At 40.3% G+C, this 26277-nt stretch overlaps 2 protein-coding genes across 5 annotated transcripts in view; one reads left to right on the top strand and one right to left on the bottom strand.

Annotated features, from left to right (window-relative positions):
* The window catches only part of LOC113582095 (serine/threonine-protein phosphatase 2A 55 kDa regulatory subunit B beta isoform-like), a 47203-nt gene extending 31167 nt beyond the window's left edge, over positions 1 to 16036 (bottom strand). Inside the window, exon 1 of the mRNA XM_027017694.3 lies at positions 15768 to 16036. Within this exon, the coding sequence (XP_026873495.1) occupies positions 15768 to 15846 (79 nt within the window). The 5' untranslated portion in view covers positions 15847 to 16036. The remainder of the gene's footprint in view (positions 1 to 15767) is intronic.
* A 3121-nt stretch (positions 16037 to 19157) lies between these two features.
* tmco6 (transmembrane and coiled-coil domains 6) lies at positions 19158 to 26142 on the top strand. 4 transcript variants are annotated; one of them, XR_014117502.1, is made up of 13 exons: positions 19158 to 19402; positions 19526 to 19644; positions 19786 to 19895; positions 20154 to 20337; positions 20486 to 20590; positions 20865 to 20956; positions 21116 to 21232; positions 21543 to 21657; positions 21816 to 22002; positions 22219 to 22313; positions 22708 to 22777; positions 24120 to 24528; positions 25954 to 25976. XR_014117502.1 is itself a non-coding variant. In XM_027016538.3 (13 exons), the coding sequence occupies exons 1-13, from the start codon at positions 19312 to 19314 to the stop codon at positions 25969 to 25971; spliced, it is 1527 nt and encodes a 508-aa protein (XP_026872339.3). In that variant the 5' UTR covers positions 19158 to 19311; the 3' UTR covers positions 25972 to 26142. The 4 variants fall into 4 exon arrangements, 2 of the variants coding, with proteins under 2 accessions (XP_026872339.3, XP_081554910.1); XR_014117501.1 differs by having other exon boundaries at positions 22610 to 22777; XM_027016538.3 differs by having other exon boundaries at positions 22610 to 22777; positions 24403 to 24528; positions 25954 to 26142.
* Positions 26143 to 26277: the final 135 nt, after the last annotated feature.

Here is a 26277-nt window from a genome sequence, read left to right as displayed (position 1 = left end):
GTTAAGGTCAGTGTTCATGACTCCACCATAAGAAAGAGAATGGGCAAAAATGGCCTGCATGGCAGAGTTGCAAGACGAAAACCACTGCTGAGCAAAAAGAACATAAAGGCTCGTCTCAGTTTTGCCAGAAAACGTCTTGATGATCCCCAAGATTTTTGGAAAAATACTCTGTTGACTGACGAGACAAAAGTTGAACTTTTTGGAAGGTGTATGTCCCATTACATCTAGCGTAAAAGTAATACAGCATTTCAGAAAAGGAACATCATACCAGCACTAAAATATGGTGGTGGTAGTGTGATGGTCTGGGGCTGTTTTGCTGCTTCAGGAGCTGGAAGACTTGCTGCGGTAAATGGAACCATGAATTCTGCTGTCTACCAAAAAATCCTGAAGGAGAATGTCTAGCCATCTGTTCATGAGCTCAAGCTGAAGTGCACTTGGGTTCTGCAGCAGGACAATGATCCAAAACACACCTCAAGTAAGATCCAAAGTCCACCTCTGAATGGCTTAAGAAAAACAAAATGAGTACTTTGGAGTGGCCTAGTCAAAGTCCTGACCTGAATCTGATTTGAGATGCTGTGGCATGACCTTAAAAAGGTGGTTCGTGCTCAAAAACACTCCAATGTGGCCAGATTACAACAATTCCTAGTGGGCCAAAATCCCTCCACAGCGCTGTAAAAGACTCATTGCCAGTTATCACAAACGCTTGATTGTAGTTGTTGCTGCTAAGGGTGGCCCAACCAGTTATTAGGTTTAGGGGGCAATCACTTTTTCACACAGGGCCATGTAGGTTTTGGATTTTTTTCCTTTAATAATAAAAACCATTTAAAAACTGCATTTTGTGTTTACTTGTGTTATCTTTGTCTAATATTTTAAATTTGTTTGATCTGAAACATTCAAGTATGACAAACATGCACAAAAAAAAAAGATATCAGGAAGGGGGCAAACACTTTTTCACACCAGTGTGTGTGTGTGTGTGTATATATATATATATATATAGACACACACACATTCCTATGGATGACAAGAGTAACTTTATAATGACCAAAATACAGCACTGATGACCCCCCCACACACACACACAAATAAATAAAATAAGATTTCAAAAAATCTTATTTCTTTAACCATTGGCTTTTTTTTTAGCCAAAATACCATTATTATTGCTGTTGTTGCTGTCTTTATGCTGGTTTCACATATCTAGAAGCCACCTTATTAATTAGATTAGAAGTATGTTTTTAAATAGTAATTCTTACAGGATTACATTGCAATTTAACAAGGATAACTTATTCCCCCCACTTTGTAATGGTTCTAATCAAGTGCCTGTTGTCGCACAGCATCGAATGTAGCCTGCCTTTAATTAAAGATTTCAAATATATAGGACTACCATGCGTTGTGCTCCCTCCTAGCCTGGAAAGAAAGGTCTATATGAGCCAAAAGAGAGACAAACAAAATATAGTTGTTTAGTGCCATTTGTTGTTGCAATTTTGGAATTAAATTTAGTACTGAGCTAATATATGAAACATTGTTTCTGTTATACTCTGCGAAACGAGATAATTGGATGCTGATAGAAGCAGCTGTATTTATTTCAGTTATATTTATTTGCATGCTTGTGTGTGTGTTTTTGTGGGTGTGTGTGAAATGGGACAACGTACAATAATTAATTAACATTCAAATAAATGTAAATGTACCTGATTTTTCCCTTTGTCTAACAATAATAAAAATAATACAATATACAGAATAGTTAAGACATACTACATTGTGATAGAAGCATATGAAATAAGCATATTACAATACTGTTAAATACAGTTGTACATACAGCATAATTACAAATAAATATTACATGTATTGCACACAGTCATGCTAAAGGTGTATTAAAAGGTCATGAGTTCTGACACTGCTGGTTCTCAATAAGACATTTCTTAATATTATGCTTAACTGAATGAAAAGTGGGGGATTTGGTATTTGATTGTGGTACTGAATTCCACTGATGTGATGCTCTGAAGGAAAATATAGCCTTACTAAAAGAAGTTTTCCTCTGTGGAATTCTGCACGCCCAACTTACCTATACCTCTAGTAAGTCTGTTTGAAGTAGATTTGAAGTCAATAAAGCCAGAGTAGGAGAGCAAAATCTAATAAACTAGGCAGATATTTTTGCATTTGATGAGGTTCTCCCAGATAAGAAGATTATACTTCATTAGAATAATTTCTAAAGTTTTAAGTGCTTGTTTGTATGGTGGTTCCAGTGGTTCTAACACTGTAATGTGCATTACACCAATTTAACAGACAGAACCATTAGAGAACCATTGAGTGGCAGTCTTATGATCATCCCTCCCTGGCATCGCGTTTCCCATGGCAATGGTATCTGTTTTGTTTAGTTTATGGTTTTTGTTTCCTCCTGCTTCCTTGTTTTGGGTTTCATTCTGTTCAACCCCCTTGTTTGTATCTTCACCTGTAATTATGTTCACCTCTGTCTTGTTAGTCCTCATTAGTTTCAGTATATAATCCCTGCCTTTTGTCTTCCTGGTCGTTGGTTATTTTGTCTATCTGGTTTGGTTCTGTTCTTTCGGCTGGTTTGGCTCATGGTTCCCTCGTTTGTCTTTTTCGCTCTTTTGGTTTATGTTTGTGCCCCTTCTCATTATTAAATCCCTGTGTTTGCATCCGCCTCCTCGCTTCCCTTCGTGCTTGCCTGCACGCACTTACAGGAAGCATAGCTTAGCTGCCTCACTTCATATTTCTAGTGCATATTTCATATTTATAGTATAACTGAAATTTATTTTGTTACAGACCTTTTTTATGTGGGTTTTATAACCCAAATATTTGTATTCCCAATACAATTTGTATTGTAAAACCCAAGTATTTGTATGATAACTTGTAGTCTCTCTCCAGAGATGAGGGACTTTATATTCTTTTTTTGTATTTTTTTCCCCACCTGTGAGGTAAGTCTCCCTCATCACACAACAGTTGCCAACAAGGGTAAGGGCCATCCTCCAAAGCACATCTTTTCAAGCTGCAGTTCAAGCAACATCAAGGGGCACAGTAACACACTTGGAAAATAGCACTATCCACCCCTAGAGCACAGCCAATTTGTTCTCTCAGGCTCCCAGCCATGGACAGCTGTGGCATCATCAGGGGATCGTCATCTGCTGATGATAGGGCAGACGCTTTTCTGTTGAGAACATCTTGTTCTACATCTACGCTGTGGCCTTTGAAGAAAAATATGCAAACATTTTAGTCAAAAACAGCTTTCATTAAGCCAGAATGTAATCTTTGACAAACATCTGTCAACTTGATTGCAACCTCTTCTGCATTTTACCATGAATAAAAATAACTATTTTCAGTATACATTAGACATCACACTGTCTACACACAAAGGGCAAATCATTAAATGTACATGCTTAACAGCACTGGGCCTAGTATAGAGCCTTGAAGGACACCAGTTGATGCACATAGGCAGTTCATATGTATCATATGCATCATTGCTGCATAAGAAGTGGTCAATTTTGAAAGTTGGGAGCAAAGGGAGGGGTAGGATTTGGCAAGGTAGAAATACTCCATGGAACAATTGAAGCTAAGTAATTTATGAAGTAAAATGTTATGATTAATGGTCAGTCATAACTGACTGATATGACAGTTATATGTTCTCAGTCAGTTATAAAAGCTTTCCATAAAACAAGGTACAAGGCCCCCACAACCCTACCCTCGCCTACATTTTTTAGATACAATTTTGAGATCAAATTGAGATCAAATTTAGCTGTTTATGAATGTTTAGCCCTTAGCCCCAATTGTATTGTGTGCAGTGGAAAGGAATTATTGTTTAGATGGTCAGTGATTCACTTGGCAACCAGGTTGTCAGATACATTTGATACTAAGGGTAAACTACTGATTGACCTGTAATTGGAGGTTAGAAGAGGATGCAGCTCCTTTGAATAAAGGGGCCACAACAGCAGACTTACTTGAGAAGTATTATTGACATGTGTTAATGGATTACTTATTGAGGAATTTATCTTTCAGCATGAGTGTGTTCATATCACATCATTATCCCTTGAAGACCTGAGAGAAGCAGCTACTTTCGCAACCTCTGTCTCAGTTACTGGTGTTAGTACTAGTTATGATTCACTAATATCGACAGTACGTGCATTGCTTTGTTGAAATGTGAAACTTGCAGGCCTGTGTCACTTCAGCCTGATTCCATAAGAGCATGTCATTAACCTTTATTTCGATTTGCTTTGTTATGATATTGCTTTGACTGTTTTTTTTTTTATTCTGACCATATATTTTTTGAGTTATCATGAAAATTGTCAGTGATTGTCATGAAGAAATCCACCATTTCTCAATTATGTTATTACCTTGTTTTTAGCAGTTACCTGACAAAGGTAAGACATAGAAGCAACATACAGGTGCAAGCCAAGAGTGTGCGAATGATCAAACAAAACAGGTGAAACTAGAATGATGAAAGAGTATATTGGTGACAACCACAACAATCACAAGAGCATGAGGTAGAACAAAAGAGAGACAATGAATGTCATTGAAATGAGGGCCGGAGCAACACACAAACGGCAAGGAAGGAAAACACAAAGCATATGGAAAGGACAGAATGAAAACAATCAAAGAACAATGTGATGGACAGTGCCACATGGAGTTCAACAGAAATGAGGGGGAACTTTTACAGAGCTCCCCCTCGGGAGATGTATAACAGGAAAGGAGGGGGATCCAAGCCAGGGGCCGCATGGTAGGAGCAGTACTGGGAACAGACACTTGAGCAGTGAAAAAGGCAGAAGTATGGTCAGGTGAGGAATGGGAGAGGGGACCGACACCAGGACTGGGGATGGCTCTGTGAACTGGACAGGGAATGGGACAGGGAAATTAACAGGGAGACACACAGACGACTGGGACGGACTAAACTGGACACTGAACAGACTTGACAAGAGGGACCACAGGGCCACAGGGACAGAGGCTACAACAGGGACTAGAATACACAGGGATTAGAATCCAATGGAGCCCGGCACTAGCTAAGCAAAGCCAGATAATCATACTCTTGGATGCCTTCTCATGCCAACCATTCCACCTACACAGCGGTCAGGCAATCACTGGTCAGACACAGGAGAGCCAGACCCAGGAGCCCCTAGCCCCCCCAAAAAAATTCCAGGGGAGCCCCCCCCCCTTTCAGGACACAAGGTGGTCTCTGTCATTAAGACCTTGGTCCTCAGGGCAGGGGGCTCAGGATCTGGCACTGGACTGGGATTTTTCTGGCTCATCCTTTCGCAGCATCTGCCAGGCTGTTGATTGGAAGCACCTGGACATGTCCCCCTTGGCCTGGTTCCAGGGTGAGGCAGACCTCCTTGCTGAACAAAACCTGCCTCCGGGACAAACTCCAGGGTGCAACCTGCCTCCTGAATGAGCTCCAGGGTGTAACCTGATGAACTCTGGGGTAAAACCTGCCTCCTGGGCGAGCACTGGGACATAACCTGCTTCCTAGATGTGCTCCAGGTGCAAGCTCTAACCCTCCAGGGTAAGCTCACCATGCCATTTTACTAGCCAATCCAACCTGTCCCTCATCTTAAATCCAGCTAATCTGACATTTCTTGATCGTGTCCTTTGGCAGTTTCTTCCACAGAGTTGAGGACCAGTTGTTTGCAGAGGGCTCGCTGCACCCTATTGTTCTCAGTTATTCTATGACACAATAAAAGCGAGACATAGAGAAAGGATGCAGGTGCGTGCTGTGAGTACACTGCGAATGACCAAACAAGGTGAAAGCTGAAACTAGAATGATGAAACAAAGTATACTAGTGACAACAATCAAAAGAACATAAGAACATGACACAAGACTAATAATCCACACAGAAGGCAGGAACAGAAAATTATATACATGGGTTGGAATTAAGATGGATCAAAGCACTGGTAGAATGAATGGGAGACAATGAGTCACATGGAAATGAGGGACACCTGAAGGAGGGTGGGGCAACACATGAGAGGCAAGGAAGGGAAACACAAAGCATATGGACTGGATGGAACAAACACAAACAAAAATCATGCGATGGACACAGATGAGAGAGGCACAATTATGTTAGCATTGCAAATTTATGCCTATCAAGGGACATATTTGATCTTGAGCCTATTTTTAGAGCATTGTCCTGCCCTTCATTAATTATCAAATATTATTACCCAGGTGAGAGACCCGGTTCCTGTTTTTAAATTTCCCTTTAATTGAAAATTTACTGATTGTGTGTTTTCTGTAAAGCTTTGACTAGTAATTTCTATATCATTTTTTGAGTAAAGTAGATTATGTTCGAGGCATTTTACCCATGACTGCAATTCACTTACAATCTGCTATTGATGGATTCAGCAATTTTGTTAGATAAAAACATTTTAAATACAGATATCCTTTAGCAATGCTTTGCTTTCTTGTTCACCATTATAAAATCAAACTAATATTCATTACCCAACTCCTGATCATCTGGTACTGTGTAATGGTAATGAGTGTAAATGGATTCATTAACCTCCATGGGTGCATGAGAGCTTCCAGATCAGGCTCCATGTTAGATTTTAAATGCCCGCTTAAACAATCCAATCAAATGCTGATGGGTAAAAATCATGCCTTGCCCATAACTTTTCCCATTTCCCTTGGAAATGCATCACGTTAAAGCAGTAAAATACATTCTGCTCTACATTTCAATAGTCAATTTAACGTGCCCTCACATACTTCAATTTGCCACCTCCTATCAGAGGAATCTTAACTTAAGGGCTGTTCCAATAGTGTATTAACTGTAATGAAGTGTTTTAGATGGGCTTTCTGAGGTTCGAGGGAACAAAAAGACACAAATGACCACTTCAACAGTAGAAATTACCCAAAAAGCTCTGTGACCCGATGCAGTGTCCATTTCAACAGCAAAACCTATTTCTCACAAAGCCATTTAAAAGTGTAAGCCAAAACCAAATAATTTATAAAAAGGTTTCACTTCAAGTTTAGTTAATGGATGTTACAGTTTTTAGGCTAGCTAATTTGTTTAGTTCGGCTATATTAGAACTAGTTAGGTTATAAACAACGTAAAAATAAACTAAATTCACCCGATATTCAGCTGTTGTGATTATTTGTTGCCTACTGTGGTTAACTGTGGCCTACTCAGTAATATAATGTAAATCATGAAAGAAATAAATTTAGTGGGATGCATATATGTTTACTGCAGAGGGTAAGTGCATTCCAATTGAGAAATGTGCTACTCATACTCTCATCCTGCCCTTGTACTGCAAGTGGCCACTTGTGTGATACAGGTGCTATGCACTTCTGAGTTGTTAATGGAAGTTGGCAAGGGCATGTTAAATAGACTATTGAGACAGGGCTCTGGTTTTTCATTCACACTGACTTTAACCTCACCACCAGACTTTCCCATCAGGTCATTTCTATGGCTAGTGGTTACAAAGTCTATACTTCGTACTATGCCAATTGACATTCTCTTTTACAGCCTAAGAATATTGCATTTGGATTGTATTTTAATGCAATTTCCCCAGTTTTACAAGTATGCTTTTTATATGATTTTATTTACTCTTGCCAGCAGTGCTTTTTATTGCTGTGTGTTTCTTAGTGCTTTATATAAGACTTCATTAAAGATCATTTTCTGAATGGGTAGAATAACTGAAAATTGGCCTAATCTCCTTTCTACATCTTTTTCTCTGTATGATAAGACTTCAGTGTCCCAACACTTTGTACCCACCTTTCACTTGAGTTTTCTTTAACGAACAGCTGGTTGATAGACTGCTTGATAGAGGCATGCAGGGGCACAAAGGGCACCCAGGCCAGCAGCAGCAGGAAACTCTGTCGAGAGGTGCTATTGTGGGGGTGTTCCTCACAGAGCTGTTCTTGTTCATGTGCTGTTTTAGTCCGTGGCCTGGACCATCAGGGGCCTGAGGAGGAGTGTAGTATTGAACTTGCCCACACAGCCTCTGTTCTCAGTTTCAATTCCCGGTTCCTGCGATTTGTTTAAAGGTAGTCATACATTCCTCCACCTCACTATGACATCTCTCTCATTCATAATATGTAATTTTGGGCTAAACAGGGTAACTGACAGGATCTTTTAGGAAATTTCTGATAGGCTAAATACTATATGAATAAAAACAAAGTGATTAATGTGTGTTAGATGGTGATCAAAATCAGACGCTTGTGGAAATGAAATAGTAGGTGTCTTTATTTATATTTATTTATAAATATATAAGATCTGATTAAGCGTCTCTGATTGGTGGAGTTGTTGCCAGGAAGAAGAACGGGTTGCTGGGTGTTGTAGTCTGCTAGGGAATCTGACGTTATGACAGTACCCTCCCCCAAAGAGTCCAGAACAGTCAAGGAGCGAAGACGGCTGCGACGACCTCGTCGGCACTGTGGAGTCCTATTAAGAGTTCCCCCTGTCAGAACGTGGCAGGGATGCCCGCAAGGACGAGGAGCAGGTCTTTCAGGAAAGTCCTATAGTAGACCGGGATCCAATATATCATCACGAGGAACCCAGTTCCGCTCCTCAGGATCAAACCCTTCCCAGTCCACCAAGAATTGTATCAAACCTTCCCTCCTCCTGGAATCCAGAATGCGGCATACCGCGTATATCGGAGTTCCGTCATAGTCTATGGGTTGCGGAGGGGTATTGTCTGGAGAGACCTCATCCAAAGGACCTGAAGCAACAAACTTGAGGAGAGAGACATGGAAAGACCTTGAAACACGGAAATGTGCAGGTAAGTTCGATTGATAGGTCACCTCGTAAACATGTTTATGGATCTTGAAGGGGCCTATATACTTGGGACCCCAGGATGACCTGTAGAGAGGGAGCAATGGGTCCAGGCTAGCAAACCGTCTTAGGAAGATTCAGCTACGTAGCGTTTGTCACTCACACATTCTAATGGGGTGACCATTCGTTGTGTGACCTGTTCTATTTCTTCCTCAGTCTCCCATCTGATGGATGTCAGGTGAGCCCAGATAGGTAATATGGTTTCCTTCTCCTCTGTTCTCTCCTCTTGATGGACACAGGAAAGTGCATCTGCTTTAGTATTGCGATTTCCTGGACGATACATAATTTTGAAGTTAAATCTGGAAAAGAACAAGGACCACAGATTCCAATGATCTGTGATTACTAAAAAAGGATGATTAGCCAATGTTTCCATTCCTCCAAGGCCAACTACATGGCCAACAGTTCGTGCTCTCCGATGCCATAATTTTGTTCGCCGGGTGATAATTTCCTTGAAAAATTACTTTTGTCATCCATAGTCACTCCCCCATAACTTACTACATACCCTAGAAATATGATAGTGGTTGAATGAAATTTACATTTCTCCCCTTTCATATACAGTCCGTTATCCAGGAATGAGAATTTTCAATGCAGATCTAACATGCTGAATGTGTGTCTGAAGATTGGGTGAGTAAATAAGGATATTGTCTATATATCTGATAACATACCTCCCTATGACTGCTCGAAGAACATCATTAATGAAAGTCTGGAACACAGATGGTGCAACGCTGAGACCTAATGGCATCACCTTGTATTCATAGTGTCCCTTGGTGGTGACGAAGGCAGTCTTCCTCTCATCTCCCTTCTTGATCCTTATAAGGTTATAAGCGTTACGAAGGTCTAATTTTGTGAAGAATTTTGCCTTTCGTAGCTGTTCCAGGGCGACGACGATGAGCGGTAACGGGTAAGCATATTTTTTGGTGATCTGGTTTAGATTACGGTAATCGATGCATGGACAAAGACCACCGTCCATCTTCTTTACAAAAAAGTAGCCTGGGGAAGTGGAGGACTGGATGAACCCTTGTTTCAGTGCCTCCTCTATATACTGATCCATAGCTCTCGCTTCCTCTTGACAGAGGGGGTAAATACGTGCCTTGGGCAAGGTGGCACCCTCCAGGAGTTCTATAGCACAATCGCAGGAACAGTGAGGGGGTAACTAGGTTGCTTTCTGTTTGCTAAATATGCTGGCTAAGTCCTGGTATTCTTTAGGAAGGAAAAAAAATGTTGGTCGTCAGCAGGACCCTCTATAGTCGTGGAACAGAGTGTAAGTGTGGGTAAGGACAAACAAGTCATAGGAAAATAATCCGACCACTGTGTTATCTCCCTCTGAGGCCAGGCTATACTTTGGTTATGCTGCTCCAGCCAAGGAAGGCCTAGAATAACTGAGAAGGAGGATGCTGATAGGACCAGGAACGAGATGAGTTCTGAGTGGAGTGCATTGGTGGTGAGTTTTATCAGTGTGATACGGAGAGATATGGTCCCAGCGCCTACAGGTGATCCATCCAATTGAAGGGGCTTGGGTAATGGTTCTACTGGGATGTGTAAATCCTCTATCACATGAGCGTGAAGGAAGTTGCCCTCTGTCCCGCAATCAACTAGGGCTGTGAAAATAGATGAGGGAGTTTGAGATCCAATATAAACTGGTAACGTAAAAGATTTTGCAACCATACCGAGTTTATGCAAGTCCCTACCTGGAGTTGTGGAGTGGAAATCTTGCTCCCCCTCTGTTTCCGGGACACATTGTGATTTGGTTTGAGCCGACAATCCCTTATTATATGACTTGTTGATCCACAGTACAGACATAGACCTTCTTGGAACCGATGCCTCCGTTCCTCCTCAGATAAGCGGGATGAATCACATTGCATGTACTCCACTATGGGTTCTCATCTGAATTCATATCACAGACTGGGGTGGAGGTATGTGGAGTGAGAATTATCCAGATAATTATCCAGGAGTATAGCTAGAGCTATAAGTTGATCTAACTTGAGCTCATCATCCCGCCAAGCCAGCTCGTGCAATACATCAGAATTCAGGCCATTTCTAAACTGCAATCAATGCGTCCTCGGTCCATCCACTACCCGCAGCTATGGTGCGGAACCCGCGAGCATAATCTACTACTGTTCAGTTGCCTTGTTGTAATTTTATGAGTAATTCTCCGCTTCCTCTCCCTTCGTGGGGGTGGTTGAAGACTGCTCTAAACAGAGCGATAAACTCCTCATATGTGGAGGTTTGTATACTCTCTCAAACGACGGTAGCCCAATCTAGTGCTTTATCTGAAAGACGTGAGGTAAGGAATGTAATTTTCTCTTGACTAGAACGGGTGGGACTACTATTGCAAACGACACTTCTCAGGGTATCTGTCATATTTCTCAGATTTACTTACTGGAAAAGTGGGTTGAGAACTAGTAACTGGGGTAGCTGAAACAAGTGTGGGGTTGAACTGGATTGAAGGAACCGTCATCTGTAGCCTTGACGTAAGCTCTCCAAGACAATGACTTAGTTCGGACATTTGTGTTTGTTGGTCCGCCTGTTGTTTCATGAAACCCTCTAGCACCTGCTAGTGCTGATTGAGTAGTTGACCTTGACTGGTAAGGGCTTCCTTAATTGCTTCAGAATCCGCCGTCTGCATGTGGGCGAAGTATTCTGTTAGGTGTTGATCAAAATAAGATGCTTGCAGAAATGAAATAGTAGGTGTCTTTATTCTTAATCTAAGAGTAGAAGAATCCAGAATTATGATCAAACGAGAATGTGATAGGAGAATCCAAATCATAAAGAATCAACAGTCCAAGTAAAAAAAAACAGAAAAACATACACAATTAATCCAGGCAGAATATCCAAAAAAGGGGACAGGCAAAAATGCAAAAATACAATAACGAAAAAACAAAGTCAAGGTATGGTACACAATAAGCCAATCAAGAAACAACGCTCGGTATGCTTTCAGAAAACTTACAGCAATACTTCACAGTGAGTGGTAGTTCTTAACAGCCTTATATACACTGATACTAATGATGTACAGGTGAGTTCAATACTCCAGTGATGCTGATCTGATTAAGCATCTCTGATTGGTGGAGTTGTTGCCAGGGAGAAGAACGGGTTGCTGGGTGTTGTAGTCTGCTAGGGAATCTGGCATTGTGACAATGTGGAGATATGTCTGTGTTCAGTTTGTGTGTGTGCTCATGTACATATCCATGCAGGATTAGTAGAAGTGCATACCCCAGATATGCTCTTTGCTCTGATCCAACCAATTCCCATTCAGTCAAGCACAGATCATTCTTAAAGCTCACAAGCACTAAACATGACCAGAATGGTGTCAAAAGAAAAGATTTCCAGGTACTGTTCTGTATAAGGTGCTTCAACCAAACCAGAGTTTCCTAAAATAATCAAAACATAAACAGTGAAACATAGTGTAAACACATGAATTTCAGCCAACTAAAAACGACACATACTCACTACACTATGACTGATGTCAATGCAGGCTCATAAAAATGCTAAAAATGTAGTGTTCTCATATGGATTTTGCATTTGGTTGCTTTTGGTTTCTCTGAGCTGCTCTCCTTGATCTTCCATACCCAGTTAGTGAAAAAAGGGCAGGGGGTGCCAGGAGAAGAATGAGCTTCAGAGAATCTTGCCCTTCTTGAAATAGTCAGAGCTGTACAGCTTATATCCTAATAAAAGCATAACTACCACCACATTAGGAGACCTCTCTTTTAATCTTTATTCACTGTTTCAATTGTCTTAGATACACTTGCAGAATACACAGGAGACCTCTTCTAGGACAAAGAGCTGCCCCTGTCCTTGGTGCTGAACTCATCCAATATGAAAACCAGCTGAGGTTTGAATGGTACATCTGAGGCTCCTAAAAAGGTAATTCTATACCTTTGTTGTGACTTGTAAAGTGTGACTGTATACAAATACAAATGTCCACCAACTAATGACCAATAGGATATAAAAGTCAAAGCCTTGTTTTTCTTTAAGCCTGTTAAATGTAGAGGAAAATCAAAAATATTCTTATACGTATAATCTGCTATGGGAAGGTAGATCAGATGATCTGTCTCCATCTCTTTCTCATTCTCTCTCTCTCTCCTCACACACACACACCTTATCCACACATGAACTGTGTAATGCGTTATTCACTTTCTCTCTTAGACAGCACAATCAGGATATTCTGTACCTTTTGCACCTTAGAAAATCTGTCTGCAGTAGTGTAGAGAGCTAGCTCATTACAAAAGACAAAAATAGATTGTGTGGGAGAAAGAGCTGTCAAATTTAAGTTTGCTGATTCATTTGCTTGGGTCATTAGTTGCCTTTAGTCATTATATGGAGGAGAAGTCATTGATCAAGCAGAGACCTTTTTTAAAGCATTATAACTGAGTGTTTCCTGTCTGCATTTAACAGAGACAATAGACCTCCTCTGCATCCTCTCTGCCTCTCTCCACCTCTTTATCTCTCTCTGTCTCTTGCACTGGAGTGTGTCTGTTTGAATTCAGCTGACCTGTTGCATGTCTGTTTCATTATAAAGCAGAATCTGTGTTGTTGGTTTTCCTCACTCTTGTATGTGAGAGGATCCTCAGCTACACAAAATGAACCATCAATTAATGCAAAATACAGTGCACTGGGAGAACAAGAACAGACAGGTAGCTTCAGCTGGCAGACTTCTAAACTCAATACTATATCCTTCATGACCCTGCCTCGTGGGTCAGTGCCTCTGTATCTCCCCCTTTCCCTCACCTATGCGACACATGTATGAGCAGAGACAGAAGGATGCACACACACTCAAAGCATGTATTGTTGTGGTATGCACTCTCTGCTCTGTGTCTCATGTCTCATGTGGGTGACCTAAAAGAGCACTTTGTTCTTATCAAAGAATGAGAAACCTGGGGCCTCTTCACATGACATTCACTTCACTTGCACATGGCCAGTCACTGTCTGCCTAACAGAAGTGGCAACATGGAATGCACTACAGACCTTGGTGTGTGTGTGTGTGTGTGTGTGTGTGTGTGTGTGTGTGTGTGTGTGTTCATAAGTGTTAGCTTCTGCTTGTTTTTCCTGACACTAGCAAAAGACGGGGAGCAAATCAGTGCCTTTTAACAGTTAATCTATCAAAGTCCATGTAGTTACTTCCTTTTATGCCTCCCCATCCCCCCCACACACACACACCTAACTTGCCTAAAATTATGTTCTCTCCCCTCAGTCCACAACAGCCAGCTCAGTGAAATCACATTTCTCTAAGCCACCAACTGGCTGATCTGGCTTCTTTTAGTCTACAGCTGATGATGGCAGACTAATGGTTCTAGGTCAAGTCCTGTAGCAACACCAGAAAAACAAGCCAGGATATGCACCAGACATTCATTACACAAGCCATTTTACCAGAGTAATGGTCATGCTACAAACAATTTCACAGTGTGGGAGTGCCAACCAAAGCTCATGCAGACAAATCAGCTTTATTCCACTGGGCTCTTAGTCAGTATGCCACTATAAAGCCCTATACATTTCTAAAGCCCTCTGAGGGTGCTAGCATGAAGCCTGAAGCTCAGGCTGCTCTGTCAGCCCAGACTGTCGTGTTTGACCAGGTTACAGCAGTAGCATATCAATTTAGGACAGCTGGGCACCCCCCGCCCCACACAGTTCATTTACTTTCTGGACAGAAAGCTAAAGTGCACTTCATTAGCCTGCCCAGGGGGACAAAAGACAGTGGCTCATCCCATCAAAATGGACAACTATTCATCCATAATACTCCACACCATCTTCATCCTCATTGCTCAGTTCTCCTCATTGACCTCGCTGACTGCAATTAACTGCTGCTAATCATCTCCTGTGCCATGCTGCTATCTCTGGCTCATTTACAGTGTAAGGTTGAATCTTAGTGAAAACATTGCCTTATGATGCACATAAACTGATAAACTGCAGTTGAGCCACAAATGACTCCTTGTGGCAAACTGCCTTCTTGTGTAGGACCTGGGAGTAGCAGATGATCAAAGTCCTGTAGCTAAATTGCACAACCCAACAAAATGTTCTGCTCTTGAGTGCTGCACTGCAAACAATGTATAATCTAAAATCCATTCAACTAAGTCTTACATAATGGACATCACGTCTGATTTCAAAATTACCTTTCTTTTTATGATCAAGCATATGGAATGTCTGGTAGCTCATAAAACCTGGGTAGAGGTCAAATAACATTATGCTACTCATTCTGCATGTATAAAAAGTCACAAGAGTTTTTTATACAGACATTAAAGCAGGAGGCTACTACAAAGACTTTGCTAACAAAGTGTAAAACAGCTTTTCACACTAAATAATTCCTATGTAATAATCTGTTTTTATCATGTTAGGAAAAATTGCAACAATTATTCTAATATTCTATTCTAATCAGACGCTCACAAGTAAACTATTTAACCATGTTTTTTAAACATGCATGAACCATAAACTATCTTAGAAATGTGCAAAAATGCAAAAGATTCAAGTCATTCTGAATTCAGGGTTCAGTTATATGGGTAGTATGTACATCGGTGTGTGACACTCAAAATGCATGACACCCATTAGCAGTGAGACCAAAGGCATAGAAGTGACGTAAGCTTGGATTTCATTATTACTCATGGGTGAATAAGATGTAATTTGTTATCAAACTACTCTTATCTGTCTACTACACTGTACTACTCACTACATTTATATGCCTCTCGAATAACCTAATGAAACCACGCATTTAAAAACATTGTTATTTTGTCGGTTTTTTTTTTTTTGTTATTTAAATAGATAGGTAAGGGTGGTTAATTCTCTGGTATTTGGAGCTTTTCGGACGTACACTCAATTAAGATCAAAGCTGCTTCATGCGTGGAGACAACGGGAATTTGTGTGATGACTACCAAACTTACTAAGGAGATGTTTCCTTTACTTTTTTGTTGTTTTTTTTCACGTCCATTCACTTCTAAAGTTAACATGACGCGTGTCCGGCCTCAGCGGACTGCAACATGCACCTAAGGAACAAGCACTAACCGACGTACATCCTACCTTCGGTATGGCAAGTTGAGGAAAGGATTGTGCTCGGAGGTCGGAAGAGGTAAGGCAGATAACGGGAGAAACATTTCATTTTTTACCGGATCTTTTTTTCCCCCTGGATAACGTCCCGCTGTGTATTCCACATTCGCGCTGCACTGTGTCGATGCCGACAACTCCGGTGGAGAAAAGGGACCGGTTTCCCCGTGTAGAGTTACTGAAGCATTGTAACTGGGTCTCACTTGCTCGCTGACGCAGCGAGCGAAGTGCAATGTTGCGTAGCCTACACGGCTTTTGCTCTGTTAGCCGTGCTTCCCTTCCCTCCCCTGTCGGTGGTAGGACGGGATGTTGGGCTGTTTGCCGAGCTCTGGGGAGGGGCGGTCGAAGGGTTAGAGTTGAAGCAATGAATGCCCCGTGACACAGCATCTAAGAAGCTGAATGCCCCTAACCGTCAAACTGCATCCACAACTGAAAGATTCTATTATTATCCAATACATTTACTGTCTTTGGCCAGTCGGAGTGTAGGACATAGTCCCGTCTGTTTTCAACAGATTATTGAATTTAAAATTAAAATTTAAAAAGTAACAAACCGTAAACATATATGTTTGTAAATTGAGAATGAACCTTACTTAACAAAACAGATCCCAGTCTTGAAGGTAATTAAATACAAAATGTCTGAAGTAGTTTCTCTAAACTTGGTAGACAACAATATAACTAATTGCACCCCCTCATGGTTATTGTTAGAAAGACGTTTTTACGTAGCTGAACTGTTCTTTCCCTGACACCTAAGCCTTCCTTAGGAAATTCATTTAATGTGCGATGGTTTCAGTAACAGCCAAACCTTGACAAAAAAAAGTAATTAACCAACCTACATGAGGTCGCCAATGAATTTATATTGCATTGGTCATTTTAATAATTTAATTAACTAAGCTGGTAATGACCTTAAATGTTGGCAGTTGACATATCTGAACTTGATGAAAGAAAACATTTGAGTTTAGGCTTACTTAGGTTCCCTGCAAACCTCCTGTTTACTGTCCCCGAGAATTTTCACAATGCCTCTATTTTCTTTTTATTTCCAATAAAAGATTTTGGCCTTTAACGAACCATAAACTAGGTTTTATCCTAGAAATAAAATGATACAAGTTTTGTGATGCTGTGTTAGTGGCTATAGGCTTTGGGAACAGGTGCCATTTGTTCTCATCCCTAGAGTATGAGCTTATCAAAGAGTAAATTTCCTCTTTCTCCTTACTCCACACCCCCCCCCTCCTCTTTTTCGTCCTTCTCACTTTGACACACGCTGTATGACTCACTGATGGGAGCTCATGCTTTTTAAAAGGAAATATTAAAACCTCAATGAATATTTAAGAGCCACAAGGGGTTCTAATTATAGATTTACAGAGAGGGTCACACAGTAGAAATATAAGGACTTGAATTGTTATCACCTCCAACTTTGCTCTACTTTATATGTCTAATTGTACCAAGCATATCTTTCAGTGTTTAAACATAGCTTGTCAAGACAAATTCTTAGACTGTTCTTCTTTGCACTATGCCAGTTAGAGTTGTCATCAAAATGTGGGACTTTGTGATCTGTGATAAATGGATAATTTGTCTGTGAATCTGACTTTGAGTCAAGTGTTTAGTGTAACTTTCATTCAAGTAACCTATTACTTGAGGTATGACAACAGGCCTACATTATTTGCCCCATTTGCAACAAAAATGGTGTTACAAAGTTTGGAAATAGTCACTAATCATTATTTCACCTAAGGTATCTATAATTAACAGCTGTAAATACCATCATCCTCATCGGCTGCAATGAATTTGGCTGGCTGTTGCTCTCAAGAGACTTAAAACTGATTTTTTAAAATGTTATTTAAGACAAATAGAAAAGGTGATAGGATTCATATTTAAATATTAAAAATACATATAATGCAGACATATACAGATGTAATGTTAAGGGAGTTGCAAGATGAGCCTATTAGTTCTCACCTTCTGTTGTGTTAACTTCATTCGGACCCTTCACCTGGGCAAAGTCCCAGCATTGGTCATCTGCGTTGCTTCTACGTCCTTTATGTAATGAATCAAATCAGAATGAAATTCCCAGCAAATGGGAGCAGTGAGTCATGTAAACATAATTCAATATTTTATTTGTGTAATTGCAAGGGCTGGACCCCCAACAGTCAGGACTATGCATCTCAAATTAAAACATTTATAGAAATATTTTCCCTCCTATGTGTCACTGATCATTATCAACAATCTCCCAAGTTTCAATAAAATTCCCTCTGTCAAGTGTGAGCCTGTGTGTGTTTCTTTTTGAAATTCTCTGTACATTTTAATCAGAGTACATTCTTGTTTCTACCAATCAACATTGTCATAAACAAGCTGTAATTCTCAGTAGGTTGTAATGATGAATTATTATGAATGCTTTTTATCCATATTCTTCCTTACAAAATTCCTCAGAAGTTCTGCTGCAATCATGACTCATGCAATTCACATTTACTTCTCTAAAATTAGTCACCTGTTGAAAGAAAGCAAGAACAAGATTGCACATTAATCATCATCATCAACAACATCATAAATTGCAGAATTTTTAAATAACTTAAAACTTTACACAGAATTCTAGACATCCACTCTTTAACACCACTTTTGTTATTCTTTTAGATTGCACTAATGGTTGATTATGTTTCAGTGAGGGATCTGACTTTCAGCCAAGCAGCAAGAGTGCAGCAGAAAAATTAGCTTTACAAAAAGAAAGATATAGCCTAAGTGAGCACATGACCCACCTTATTTGTCAATACACAGCTATAAGTAGTCTACTGTTCATAACACTCTTACCTGTCTCATATTCCATATTGCTCTTTGATGGTCTTTATATTTATTATTTTATTCTTTCTACCACTTGTTCTCTCCATTCATATATTTACTCATATGTTAGTATATGCAAGGTTTCGATTTGGCACTTGTAACTTAATAAAGATATATTTACATAAATGTTAGGTTTTTGCTATAGCAAAAAAAAAAAAGATATTTTATTTATTGCATTTATTTAAAAAGATAATAAAATCATGCCAATACCTTTAAACATATTGTGAGAAGTGAGAAGATTATTTCTTTACATTCTTATTGATTAACATAAGATTTTTTCCATTCATGAAAGAATTAAGCCCACACTTATGCCTACATCACTAGAATTCCTTGTCACTAGTGTTGCATGTCTAAAATTGTCTGGTTTTTATTCTTTTGGTCAGGTGCTGAATGGAACTATTACAATACTATATTAAAATATAGTGAACTATATTTATGATAATGCAAGCTCATAGAATCAACGACCAAACCCAACTAATAGGCTAAATAAGCTTCGAGACTTTAATTTTGAATTTGGAAACGTTATTTCCTGTTGCAGCGATTTGAAGGGTCCTACCTATATACGTTTGTGGTAAAGTGAATTTGTGTGCTGTTTAAAAATAGAATAAATAGCATTACATCACCGCTAATGGTTTAATCAGTTCATATTCTTAGACGAACGGTTCATAATTCAAAGAGAAGTAATTCTGTATGGAAAATGTGGAGACTAAAAGCAGTCCGACACAGGGCAAGCCGCTCTGCCAAGGATTTAGAAGAGTTTAAGCACAAGAGGCGAGAACACGAAAAAGGTGTTTTAGTTGGTATTTTTTGTATGATGTTTTTGTATAGGAACATATATTTATTACCTAGTTGTGCATATTTATGAGGGGTATATTTCGTGTGTTTTTGTTTTTCCTTTTAAAACCCTATAGCCCTGAGACAAGCGAGGAGGGACAGACAACTTATTAGCAAGAGGGTTTTGTTAAACGAAGATGAGGAGCAAGAGAAAGACGTTATGGAAACAGATGGTGCTCCTGTTTCTCCAGACCAGGTAAATGTTGCAGGGAAAAAAGCTCCAGAAGTTCAGAAAAATAGTGATGTATTTCAAAATTGTTTTCCCAGTAGAAAATAACTGATTTGAGGAAGCACTGTTATGTTTTAATTGGATGTGTGTGTCCATGCAAATATCTAGATTCGTGAGATGATACGCAGTGTACAATATGGTGGAGAGGAGAGAGATACTCATCTGGCTATGCTTAGGAAGACCCTGAGAGACCCTCAGACTCATCTTATCTTCACTAAGTATGATACTTCTCAGAATGCAAATTTGTACTTTTGCTGTATGAATTTAATTTGTTTCCATATCAAAGTTCTCTGATGCAGTGTTGCGAAGATTCCTCATTGCAGCAAAAGTGATGTGTTAAGAACAGATAAAGTACCACTTGAAGACATTGCATATGGAACATTTTGTAACTGTTAGTAGTGAGTAATTTCCTTGGGATATTTTGTATCGATTTACTGTTGGTGTCTCTGAGTATCTTCATGTCCCTCTTTCTGCAGGGTGGAAAACAGCATGTATGTGCTGGTTGGACAGCTGAGTGGTCACAATGCCCAGTGTCAGCTGCAAGCAGCACATTGTCTACAAGAGCTCTCCCAGTCTCCCCACCTTGGTGTGGGGCAGGCCTGTTTAGCTGCCACGCCTTACCTCCTCACATACCTCTCCAGCCCAAGCACCAAGCTTACGGTTAGTGGGGGTGAGTCTTGCTAAAGGGATGAACCAAGGATTCATGCTCAGAAGTGCTTGTTTATATGATTTTGTTTTTCACTCTTATCGTTTTCCACCTCTGTCTGTGTGCATGTATGTGCGGGTGCATTTGTGTGCACATTTGCAGGAGCTTTGCCTGTACATATTAGGGAATCTGTGGCCTGATGGTGCCTTAGTGAGAGAGAAGCTGCTAGCCCAAGGTATAGTGACTGCCCTGGCCAACTGCATTCAGGTAATCACTGATCCTGTCCGCCTTCTCATGGCAGTCCGTAGGGATAGAACATTTGTGTCCTCGGGGAAGTTTTAGTTGAGTTCATGTTTATCTAATTACCTATAAAGTCCATAAATTCTAAACCTAACAATTACTTTGTTACACTGGGTTTTTTGTCAGTTGAGTGTATCTGGATATTGTATTGATCTGAGCCGAAGGACTTGGAATAGGACCGATTGATGGGGGGCCTACATTGTAGTATACTAACTTGATTAGCTACCTTTATACATCCCAGAATCAGAGATGTAACTTGGCAGTGGTGGAGGCAGTGGGCTTTACCTTGTCACAGCTTCTCCAGGAGAAAGACGTGGCTGACAAAGTTATTCCGTGAGTTACAGCTTTTAGAGACCAAATAAACAAGTTAAATAATAAAAATAATCTCTTGAAATATATTCTTCAGTTAAGTGTTCTTATACTTTGGTGTGTCACAGATGATAAATGTTCATACAGTTTAAGTAATCATACTGAATATTGTATGTCTCTCAGGTTGGTAATGGCCTCTGGTTTGGTCCCACACCTGATTTCATTTTTGACTCCAGATCCTGAATTTGGTTTGGGACCAGCAATTGAATGTGCCTGGTGTTTGCATTATTTAGTGTCATGGTATGATATTTCTGCATTTCACACCTTACTTCTCACATATCTTGTATTCAAAAAACTAATAAATCATTATTTTAATCACTGGTCTGTGGGTAATGTTTTTAATGTTCTGTTACCAAAAAATAATTTAATTTGACTGGTAAAGTGTTGCTTCCAAACATTTATTTGCTTTAAACTAATGAATAATCAACATGAGAAAGATATGTTCCAGTGACCAACACTGAATATGTTTTGGTTGTATTCCTGTCTGTACTCCTGTCTGTGCCTAGATTCCTGTGTGTCCATCTGTGTCTACATTTTTCTGTCTTTGCAGTGATGTTGATACCTCTGCCTTGCTAAATCATGGAGTCATCTCACATTGCAGTAACCTTTTGATTACACTGGGTGGAGCCACTGCTAAAGGAAGCGCTGAGGAAGGCCTAGAACTGGTGACTTTCCATAAGGCCTTCTAACACAGCCACTGCCTCTTTTTTTACCATGTTTTCCCCATTAACAATCATCTCTAGTTTCATGTACCTTCCAAAATGCATATAAATATTGTACAACACCAGTAGTTTTAAATATTGAAATTATATTTCCTTTGTAGCTGATCTGGCCCCTGCTGCGTTGCCTGGGAAATCTGCTGGCCACTGAGGTGTATGAGGGTGCTGGGTGCCCAGTGGGTGTAGAGGATGCCCGTCTCTTAGTTGCCCTGTGTGTCTTCAGTCAGGCTTACCTTTCCTCCCACTCTGCTCTGACCCGGGAGAGCTTGTGGGTCCTCAACAACCTCACAGGTAACAGCAATGTCAATGTCAAATACATGGTACTGTGACAAGTCATATCAGTTAACACAGAGAATAATTAAAGGAATAAATATAATATAATCTTGATGTATATTACTGAAACCAAAGAAGGCAATGTTACTTTAAGCCACTGTGTATGTAAGTCATGAATTCAATAACTAACCTCTACACAATACCCATGTGCCATGTTTGTTTTGTTGTTTCCAGCTGATTCGCCTGTGTTTTGCTCAGCCATGCTGTTCTTCAACCTTGTGCCACATTTGCTCCAGCTTTTACCTTTCTCCAAGGGAATCAATTCAATGGTGAAAGAGAGATGCAAATACCATATGCATGCATTGTCTGAACAGAGCCTAAAGAGTGCATTATTAAGCAACTTCAGAATGCACTGTAATTCGTTTTGGAAAAAATATTCATTGTTTCAGTAGTCATTGTTACTCATTAATTTTTCACCGGGTGTCATGAATTCTTACACTTTATGCTTGAACTGTGATCCCTGAATGTTTCACTTTTGTTGTCCCCGTCCTACAATATCCTAAGCATAACCCACAAAAGTTGCCCATCTGCTGTTACCAGTTCCTATCCTCTCCTGTTTGAGCAGGTGCTGAGAATCCTGGGTAACATTGCCTGTAAAGGGGCGGAATACTGTGTTCAGCTGACGTATGCGGGTTTGCTCCCTGCCCTTTCTGCTACACTTAGAATGGCTGATCCGGATGTGGTGACCCTAAGCTTGGAGGTGCTGCACTTACTGAGCACTTGCAGCCCACAGGTAGGAGTAGATGACAGAGGACAGTCTTTTCCCCAGTATGAAACAGCAATACCTGTAGCTGCTATGCAGTATTGCCTTTTGGGATGACCCAATGAGCTTGGCTGAAACATCAGTGTTACTTTTAGAAATGTAATTAAGAAAGGGTTTATCTCCTCAACTCCAATCTTTCTTAATGAGTTTCAACATTATGGGTATTTTGGAAGACCTTATTTTAGAAGGGTCAAGCATAGGGGTGTTAGAATGTGTGATCCTTCTTTTCTAAGTCCTACTTGAAGGGATCATGACATTGGGGTCAGAATAATAGAGTGTCTTGTCAGACACCCAGAATATATCTGTTGTCTAGGCAGGGTCACAGAACACAGAATGTCTGAATCCCCGACAAGGTTCTTCTAACTTTGCCTGCTTTATTGTGGATTGCCTTTATATATTGATCAGCCATAATATTAAAACCACTGACAGGTGAAGTGAATAACATTTATCTCATTACTGTGGCACCTGTCTTGGGGTGGGGATATATTAGGCAGTAAGTAAATAGTCAGTTCTTGATGTTGATGTTTTGTAAGCAGACAAAATGGACAGACATAAAGATGAGTGACACTCACAAGGGCAAAATTGGGATGGCTAGATTATTGCATCAGAGAACTTCCAAAACTGTTTTGTGGGGTGTTCCTGGTAGGCAGTGGTTAGTTCCGACCAAAAGTGGTTCAAGGACAATCGGCATCAAGGTCATGGGGGCCCAAGGCTCAGTGATATGCATGGGGAACAAAGGCTAGCTTATCTGATCTGATCACACAGAAGAGTTACTGCAAATTGCTGAAAGGGTTAATGCTGGCTGTGATTAACTGTGTACTGACACCTTTCTATCAGAGCTTGCTGTGTATTAGGCTGCATAGCCACAGTCCAGTCAGAGTGCCCATACTGATTCCTGTCCATCACTGAAAGTGCCTAAAGTGCACATCATCACTGGACCATAGACTAATGGAAGAAGGTGACCTGGTCCATTTTCTTTTACATCATGTAAACAGCAGGTGTGTGTGTATCTCCCAATTGGGAAAGAGGTGGCCTCAGGATGCACTATGGAAAGGAGGCAACCTGGCAGAGGCCACGTGATGCTCTGGGCAGTGTTCTGCTGGGAAATCTTGGGTCGTGACATTCATGTGGTTGTTACTTTTCAATATATAAACATTGTTGCAGACCAAGTACAGCCTTCATGCCAATGGTATTCCCTAATGACAGTGGCCTCTTTTAGCAGGATAATGTCATACTGCAGTTATTGTTCAGGAATGGTTTGAGGACCATGACAAATAACTTAATGTGTTGGCTTGGCCTCCATATTCCACAGATCTGAATCTGATCAAGCATCTTTGGGATGTGCTGGAAAAAGTCTGATTTGTAGAGGGCCCACCTCATAACATACAGAACTTCAAGGATCTGCTGCTATTATATTGATGCCGGATACTACAGTACACATTCATAGGACTTGTGAAGCCCATAACTTGATGGTTCAGAGCTGTTTTGGTGGTACAATGGGGGGCCTACACAATAATTAGGCAGGTGGATTTAATATTATGGTTGATCTGTGTATGTCCTTAAGTCTGCCTAACACCTTTTTCTCATTCCTGCAGGTAGCTGAAGAGTTTGGTAGACTGAATATTGTTCCTCTACTGGAGGCAATTAAATATTATAATGAAAAAGAGCAATGTGTAAGGGCATCCTATATCTTGGACTGTTACTTCCATAAACACCCTATGGTAAGTCCACCAAATTTGTGGCTACATCGTGTGCCCCCTAAGTATTTAAGCACAGTACGTTTACTCGATAGGCATGAAGTGCCTATATACACTGCCTGGCCCCCCCAAAAAAAGGTCACCACCTGGCTTTAACTAAGCAAAAAGGTAAGAGCCTCCCATTGGATAATTACTGCATGAGTGATTGTTCCCGCTGGCAACAAGTTATTTAACCCTAACTGATGCAGTGAGTAGCTTCTCATTTGTTAAACAATCATGTCGAAAGACACATCTTGTCATGGAAAAGATGTTAATCTGTTTCAGAAGAGTCAAATTATTGGCATGCATCAAGCAGAGAAAACATCTAAGGAGACTGCTGAAACTACTAAAATCGGGTTAAGAACTGTCCAACACATTAAAAAGTGGAAGGACAGTGGGGAAACATCATTTTTGAGGAAGGAATGTGGTCGGGAAAAAAATCTTGAACGATCGTGATCAGCGATCACTTAAACGTATGGTGAAATCAAATCGTAGAAAAATATGTTTAATAGTGAAACTAAGAGCATTTCCACATGCACAATGCGAAAGGAACTCAACGGATTGGGACTAAACAGCTATGTAGCCTTAAAACCACTTGTTGCTAGGGAGCATAAAGATTGGACTCTGGAACAATGGTAGAAGGCCGTGTGGTCTGATGAGTCCAGATTTACCCTGTTCTAGAGTGACGGGCGCATCAGGGTAAGAAGAGAAGCGGCTGAAGTGATGCACCCATCATGCCTAGTGCCTACTGTACAAGCCTGTGGGGGCAGTGCTATGATCTGGGGTTGCTGCAGTTAGACATATCTAGGTTCAGCTACGTTATGTGCCCAAAGAATGAGGTCATCTGACTACCTGAATATACTGAACGACCAGGTTATTCCTTCAATGGATTTTTCTTCCCTGATGGCACGGGCATATTTGAAGATGACAATGCCAGGATTCATCGGGCTCAAATTGTGAAAGAGTGGTTCAGGGAGCATGACGCATCATTTTCACACATGGATTGGGCACCACAGAGTCCAGACCTGAACCCCACTGAGAATTTTTGGGATGTGCTGGAGAAGACTTTGCACAGTGGTCCAAATCTCCCATCATCAATACAAGATCTTGGGGGGTGTTAATTAATACAACTCTGGACAGAAATAAATGTTGTAACATTGCAGAAGTTTGTGGAAACAATATGGCATGCATTCGCTGTGGCAATCAAAGCTAAAGGCAGTCCAACGAAATATTAGTGTAACCTTTTTTTTTGGCCAGGCAGTGTATTTTCTATAGTACGACATGGAATTATCTGTATTTAATCTACAGTATGGCTGTTAAGAGCTATTTGTTAATTTAGCAGAGACTATAAAAGAAATTCATCATCAATAAAATGTGTGATTAATCTGCATGTCTGTCTTGTTTTTGAAGGTGGACCATCAGTCATGACTGAAATGGAAGGCAACCAAATGGGCCTACTGTCAAAGCCATTGATTCCTTAACGAGAAGAATTTGTATAGTATTATTGTATTCGTGTTTAACTGTAAAAACATTGTGCTAATGTATTTTTGCATACTTTCAAAACATGCTGTAAATAAAGGTTTTTAATTTGATGTCAAATTAAGGCCTAATGATGTGGTGATACATAAGTAGCAGTTATAATCAAGACCATAGACTTTTATTTTGGAACAAGCTATACATGTTGTAACTACACAAAGTAAAGGGAACGTTCCACCCTAAACGAACGATCACTTC

The sequence above is a fragment of the Electrophorus electricus genome, chromosome 16, assembly GCF_041902795.1.
Source record: "Electrophorus electricus isolate QZ-2024a chromosome 16, ASM4190279v1, whole genome shotgun sequence".
NCBI classification, from domain to species: domain Eukaryota; kingdom Metazoa; phylum Chordata; class Actinopteri; order Gymnotiformes; family Gymnotidae; genus Electrophorus; species Electrophorus electricus.
This window is presented reverse-complemented; position numbering and strand designations above follow the sequence as displayed.

Bases quoted from the DNA above. Each gene is read 5' to 3' on its own strand.
- tmco6 (XM_027016538.3), top strand. From the start codon at position 19,312: ATGTGGAGACTAAAAGCAGTCCGACACAGGGCAAGCCGCTCTGCCAAG. The intron at 19,645-19,785 runs GTAAATGTTGCA...GCAAATATCTAG, and splicing joins CTCCTGTTTCTCCAGACCAG to ATTCGTGAGATGATACGCAG. The intron at 22,003-22,218 runs GTAACAGCAATG...TGTTGTTTCCAG, and splicing joins GGTCCTCAACAACCTCACAG to CTGATTCGCCTGTGTTTTGC.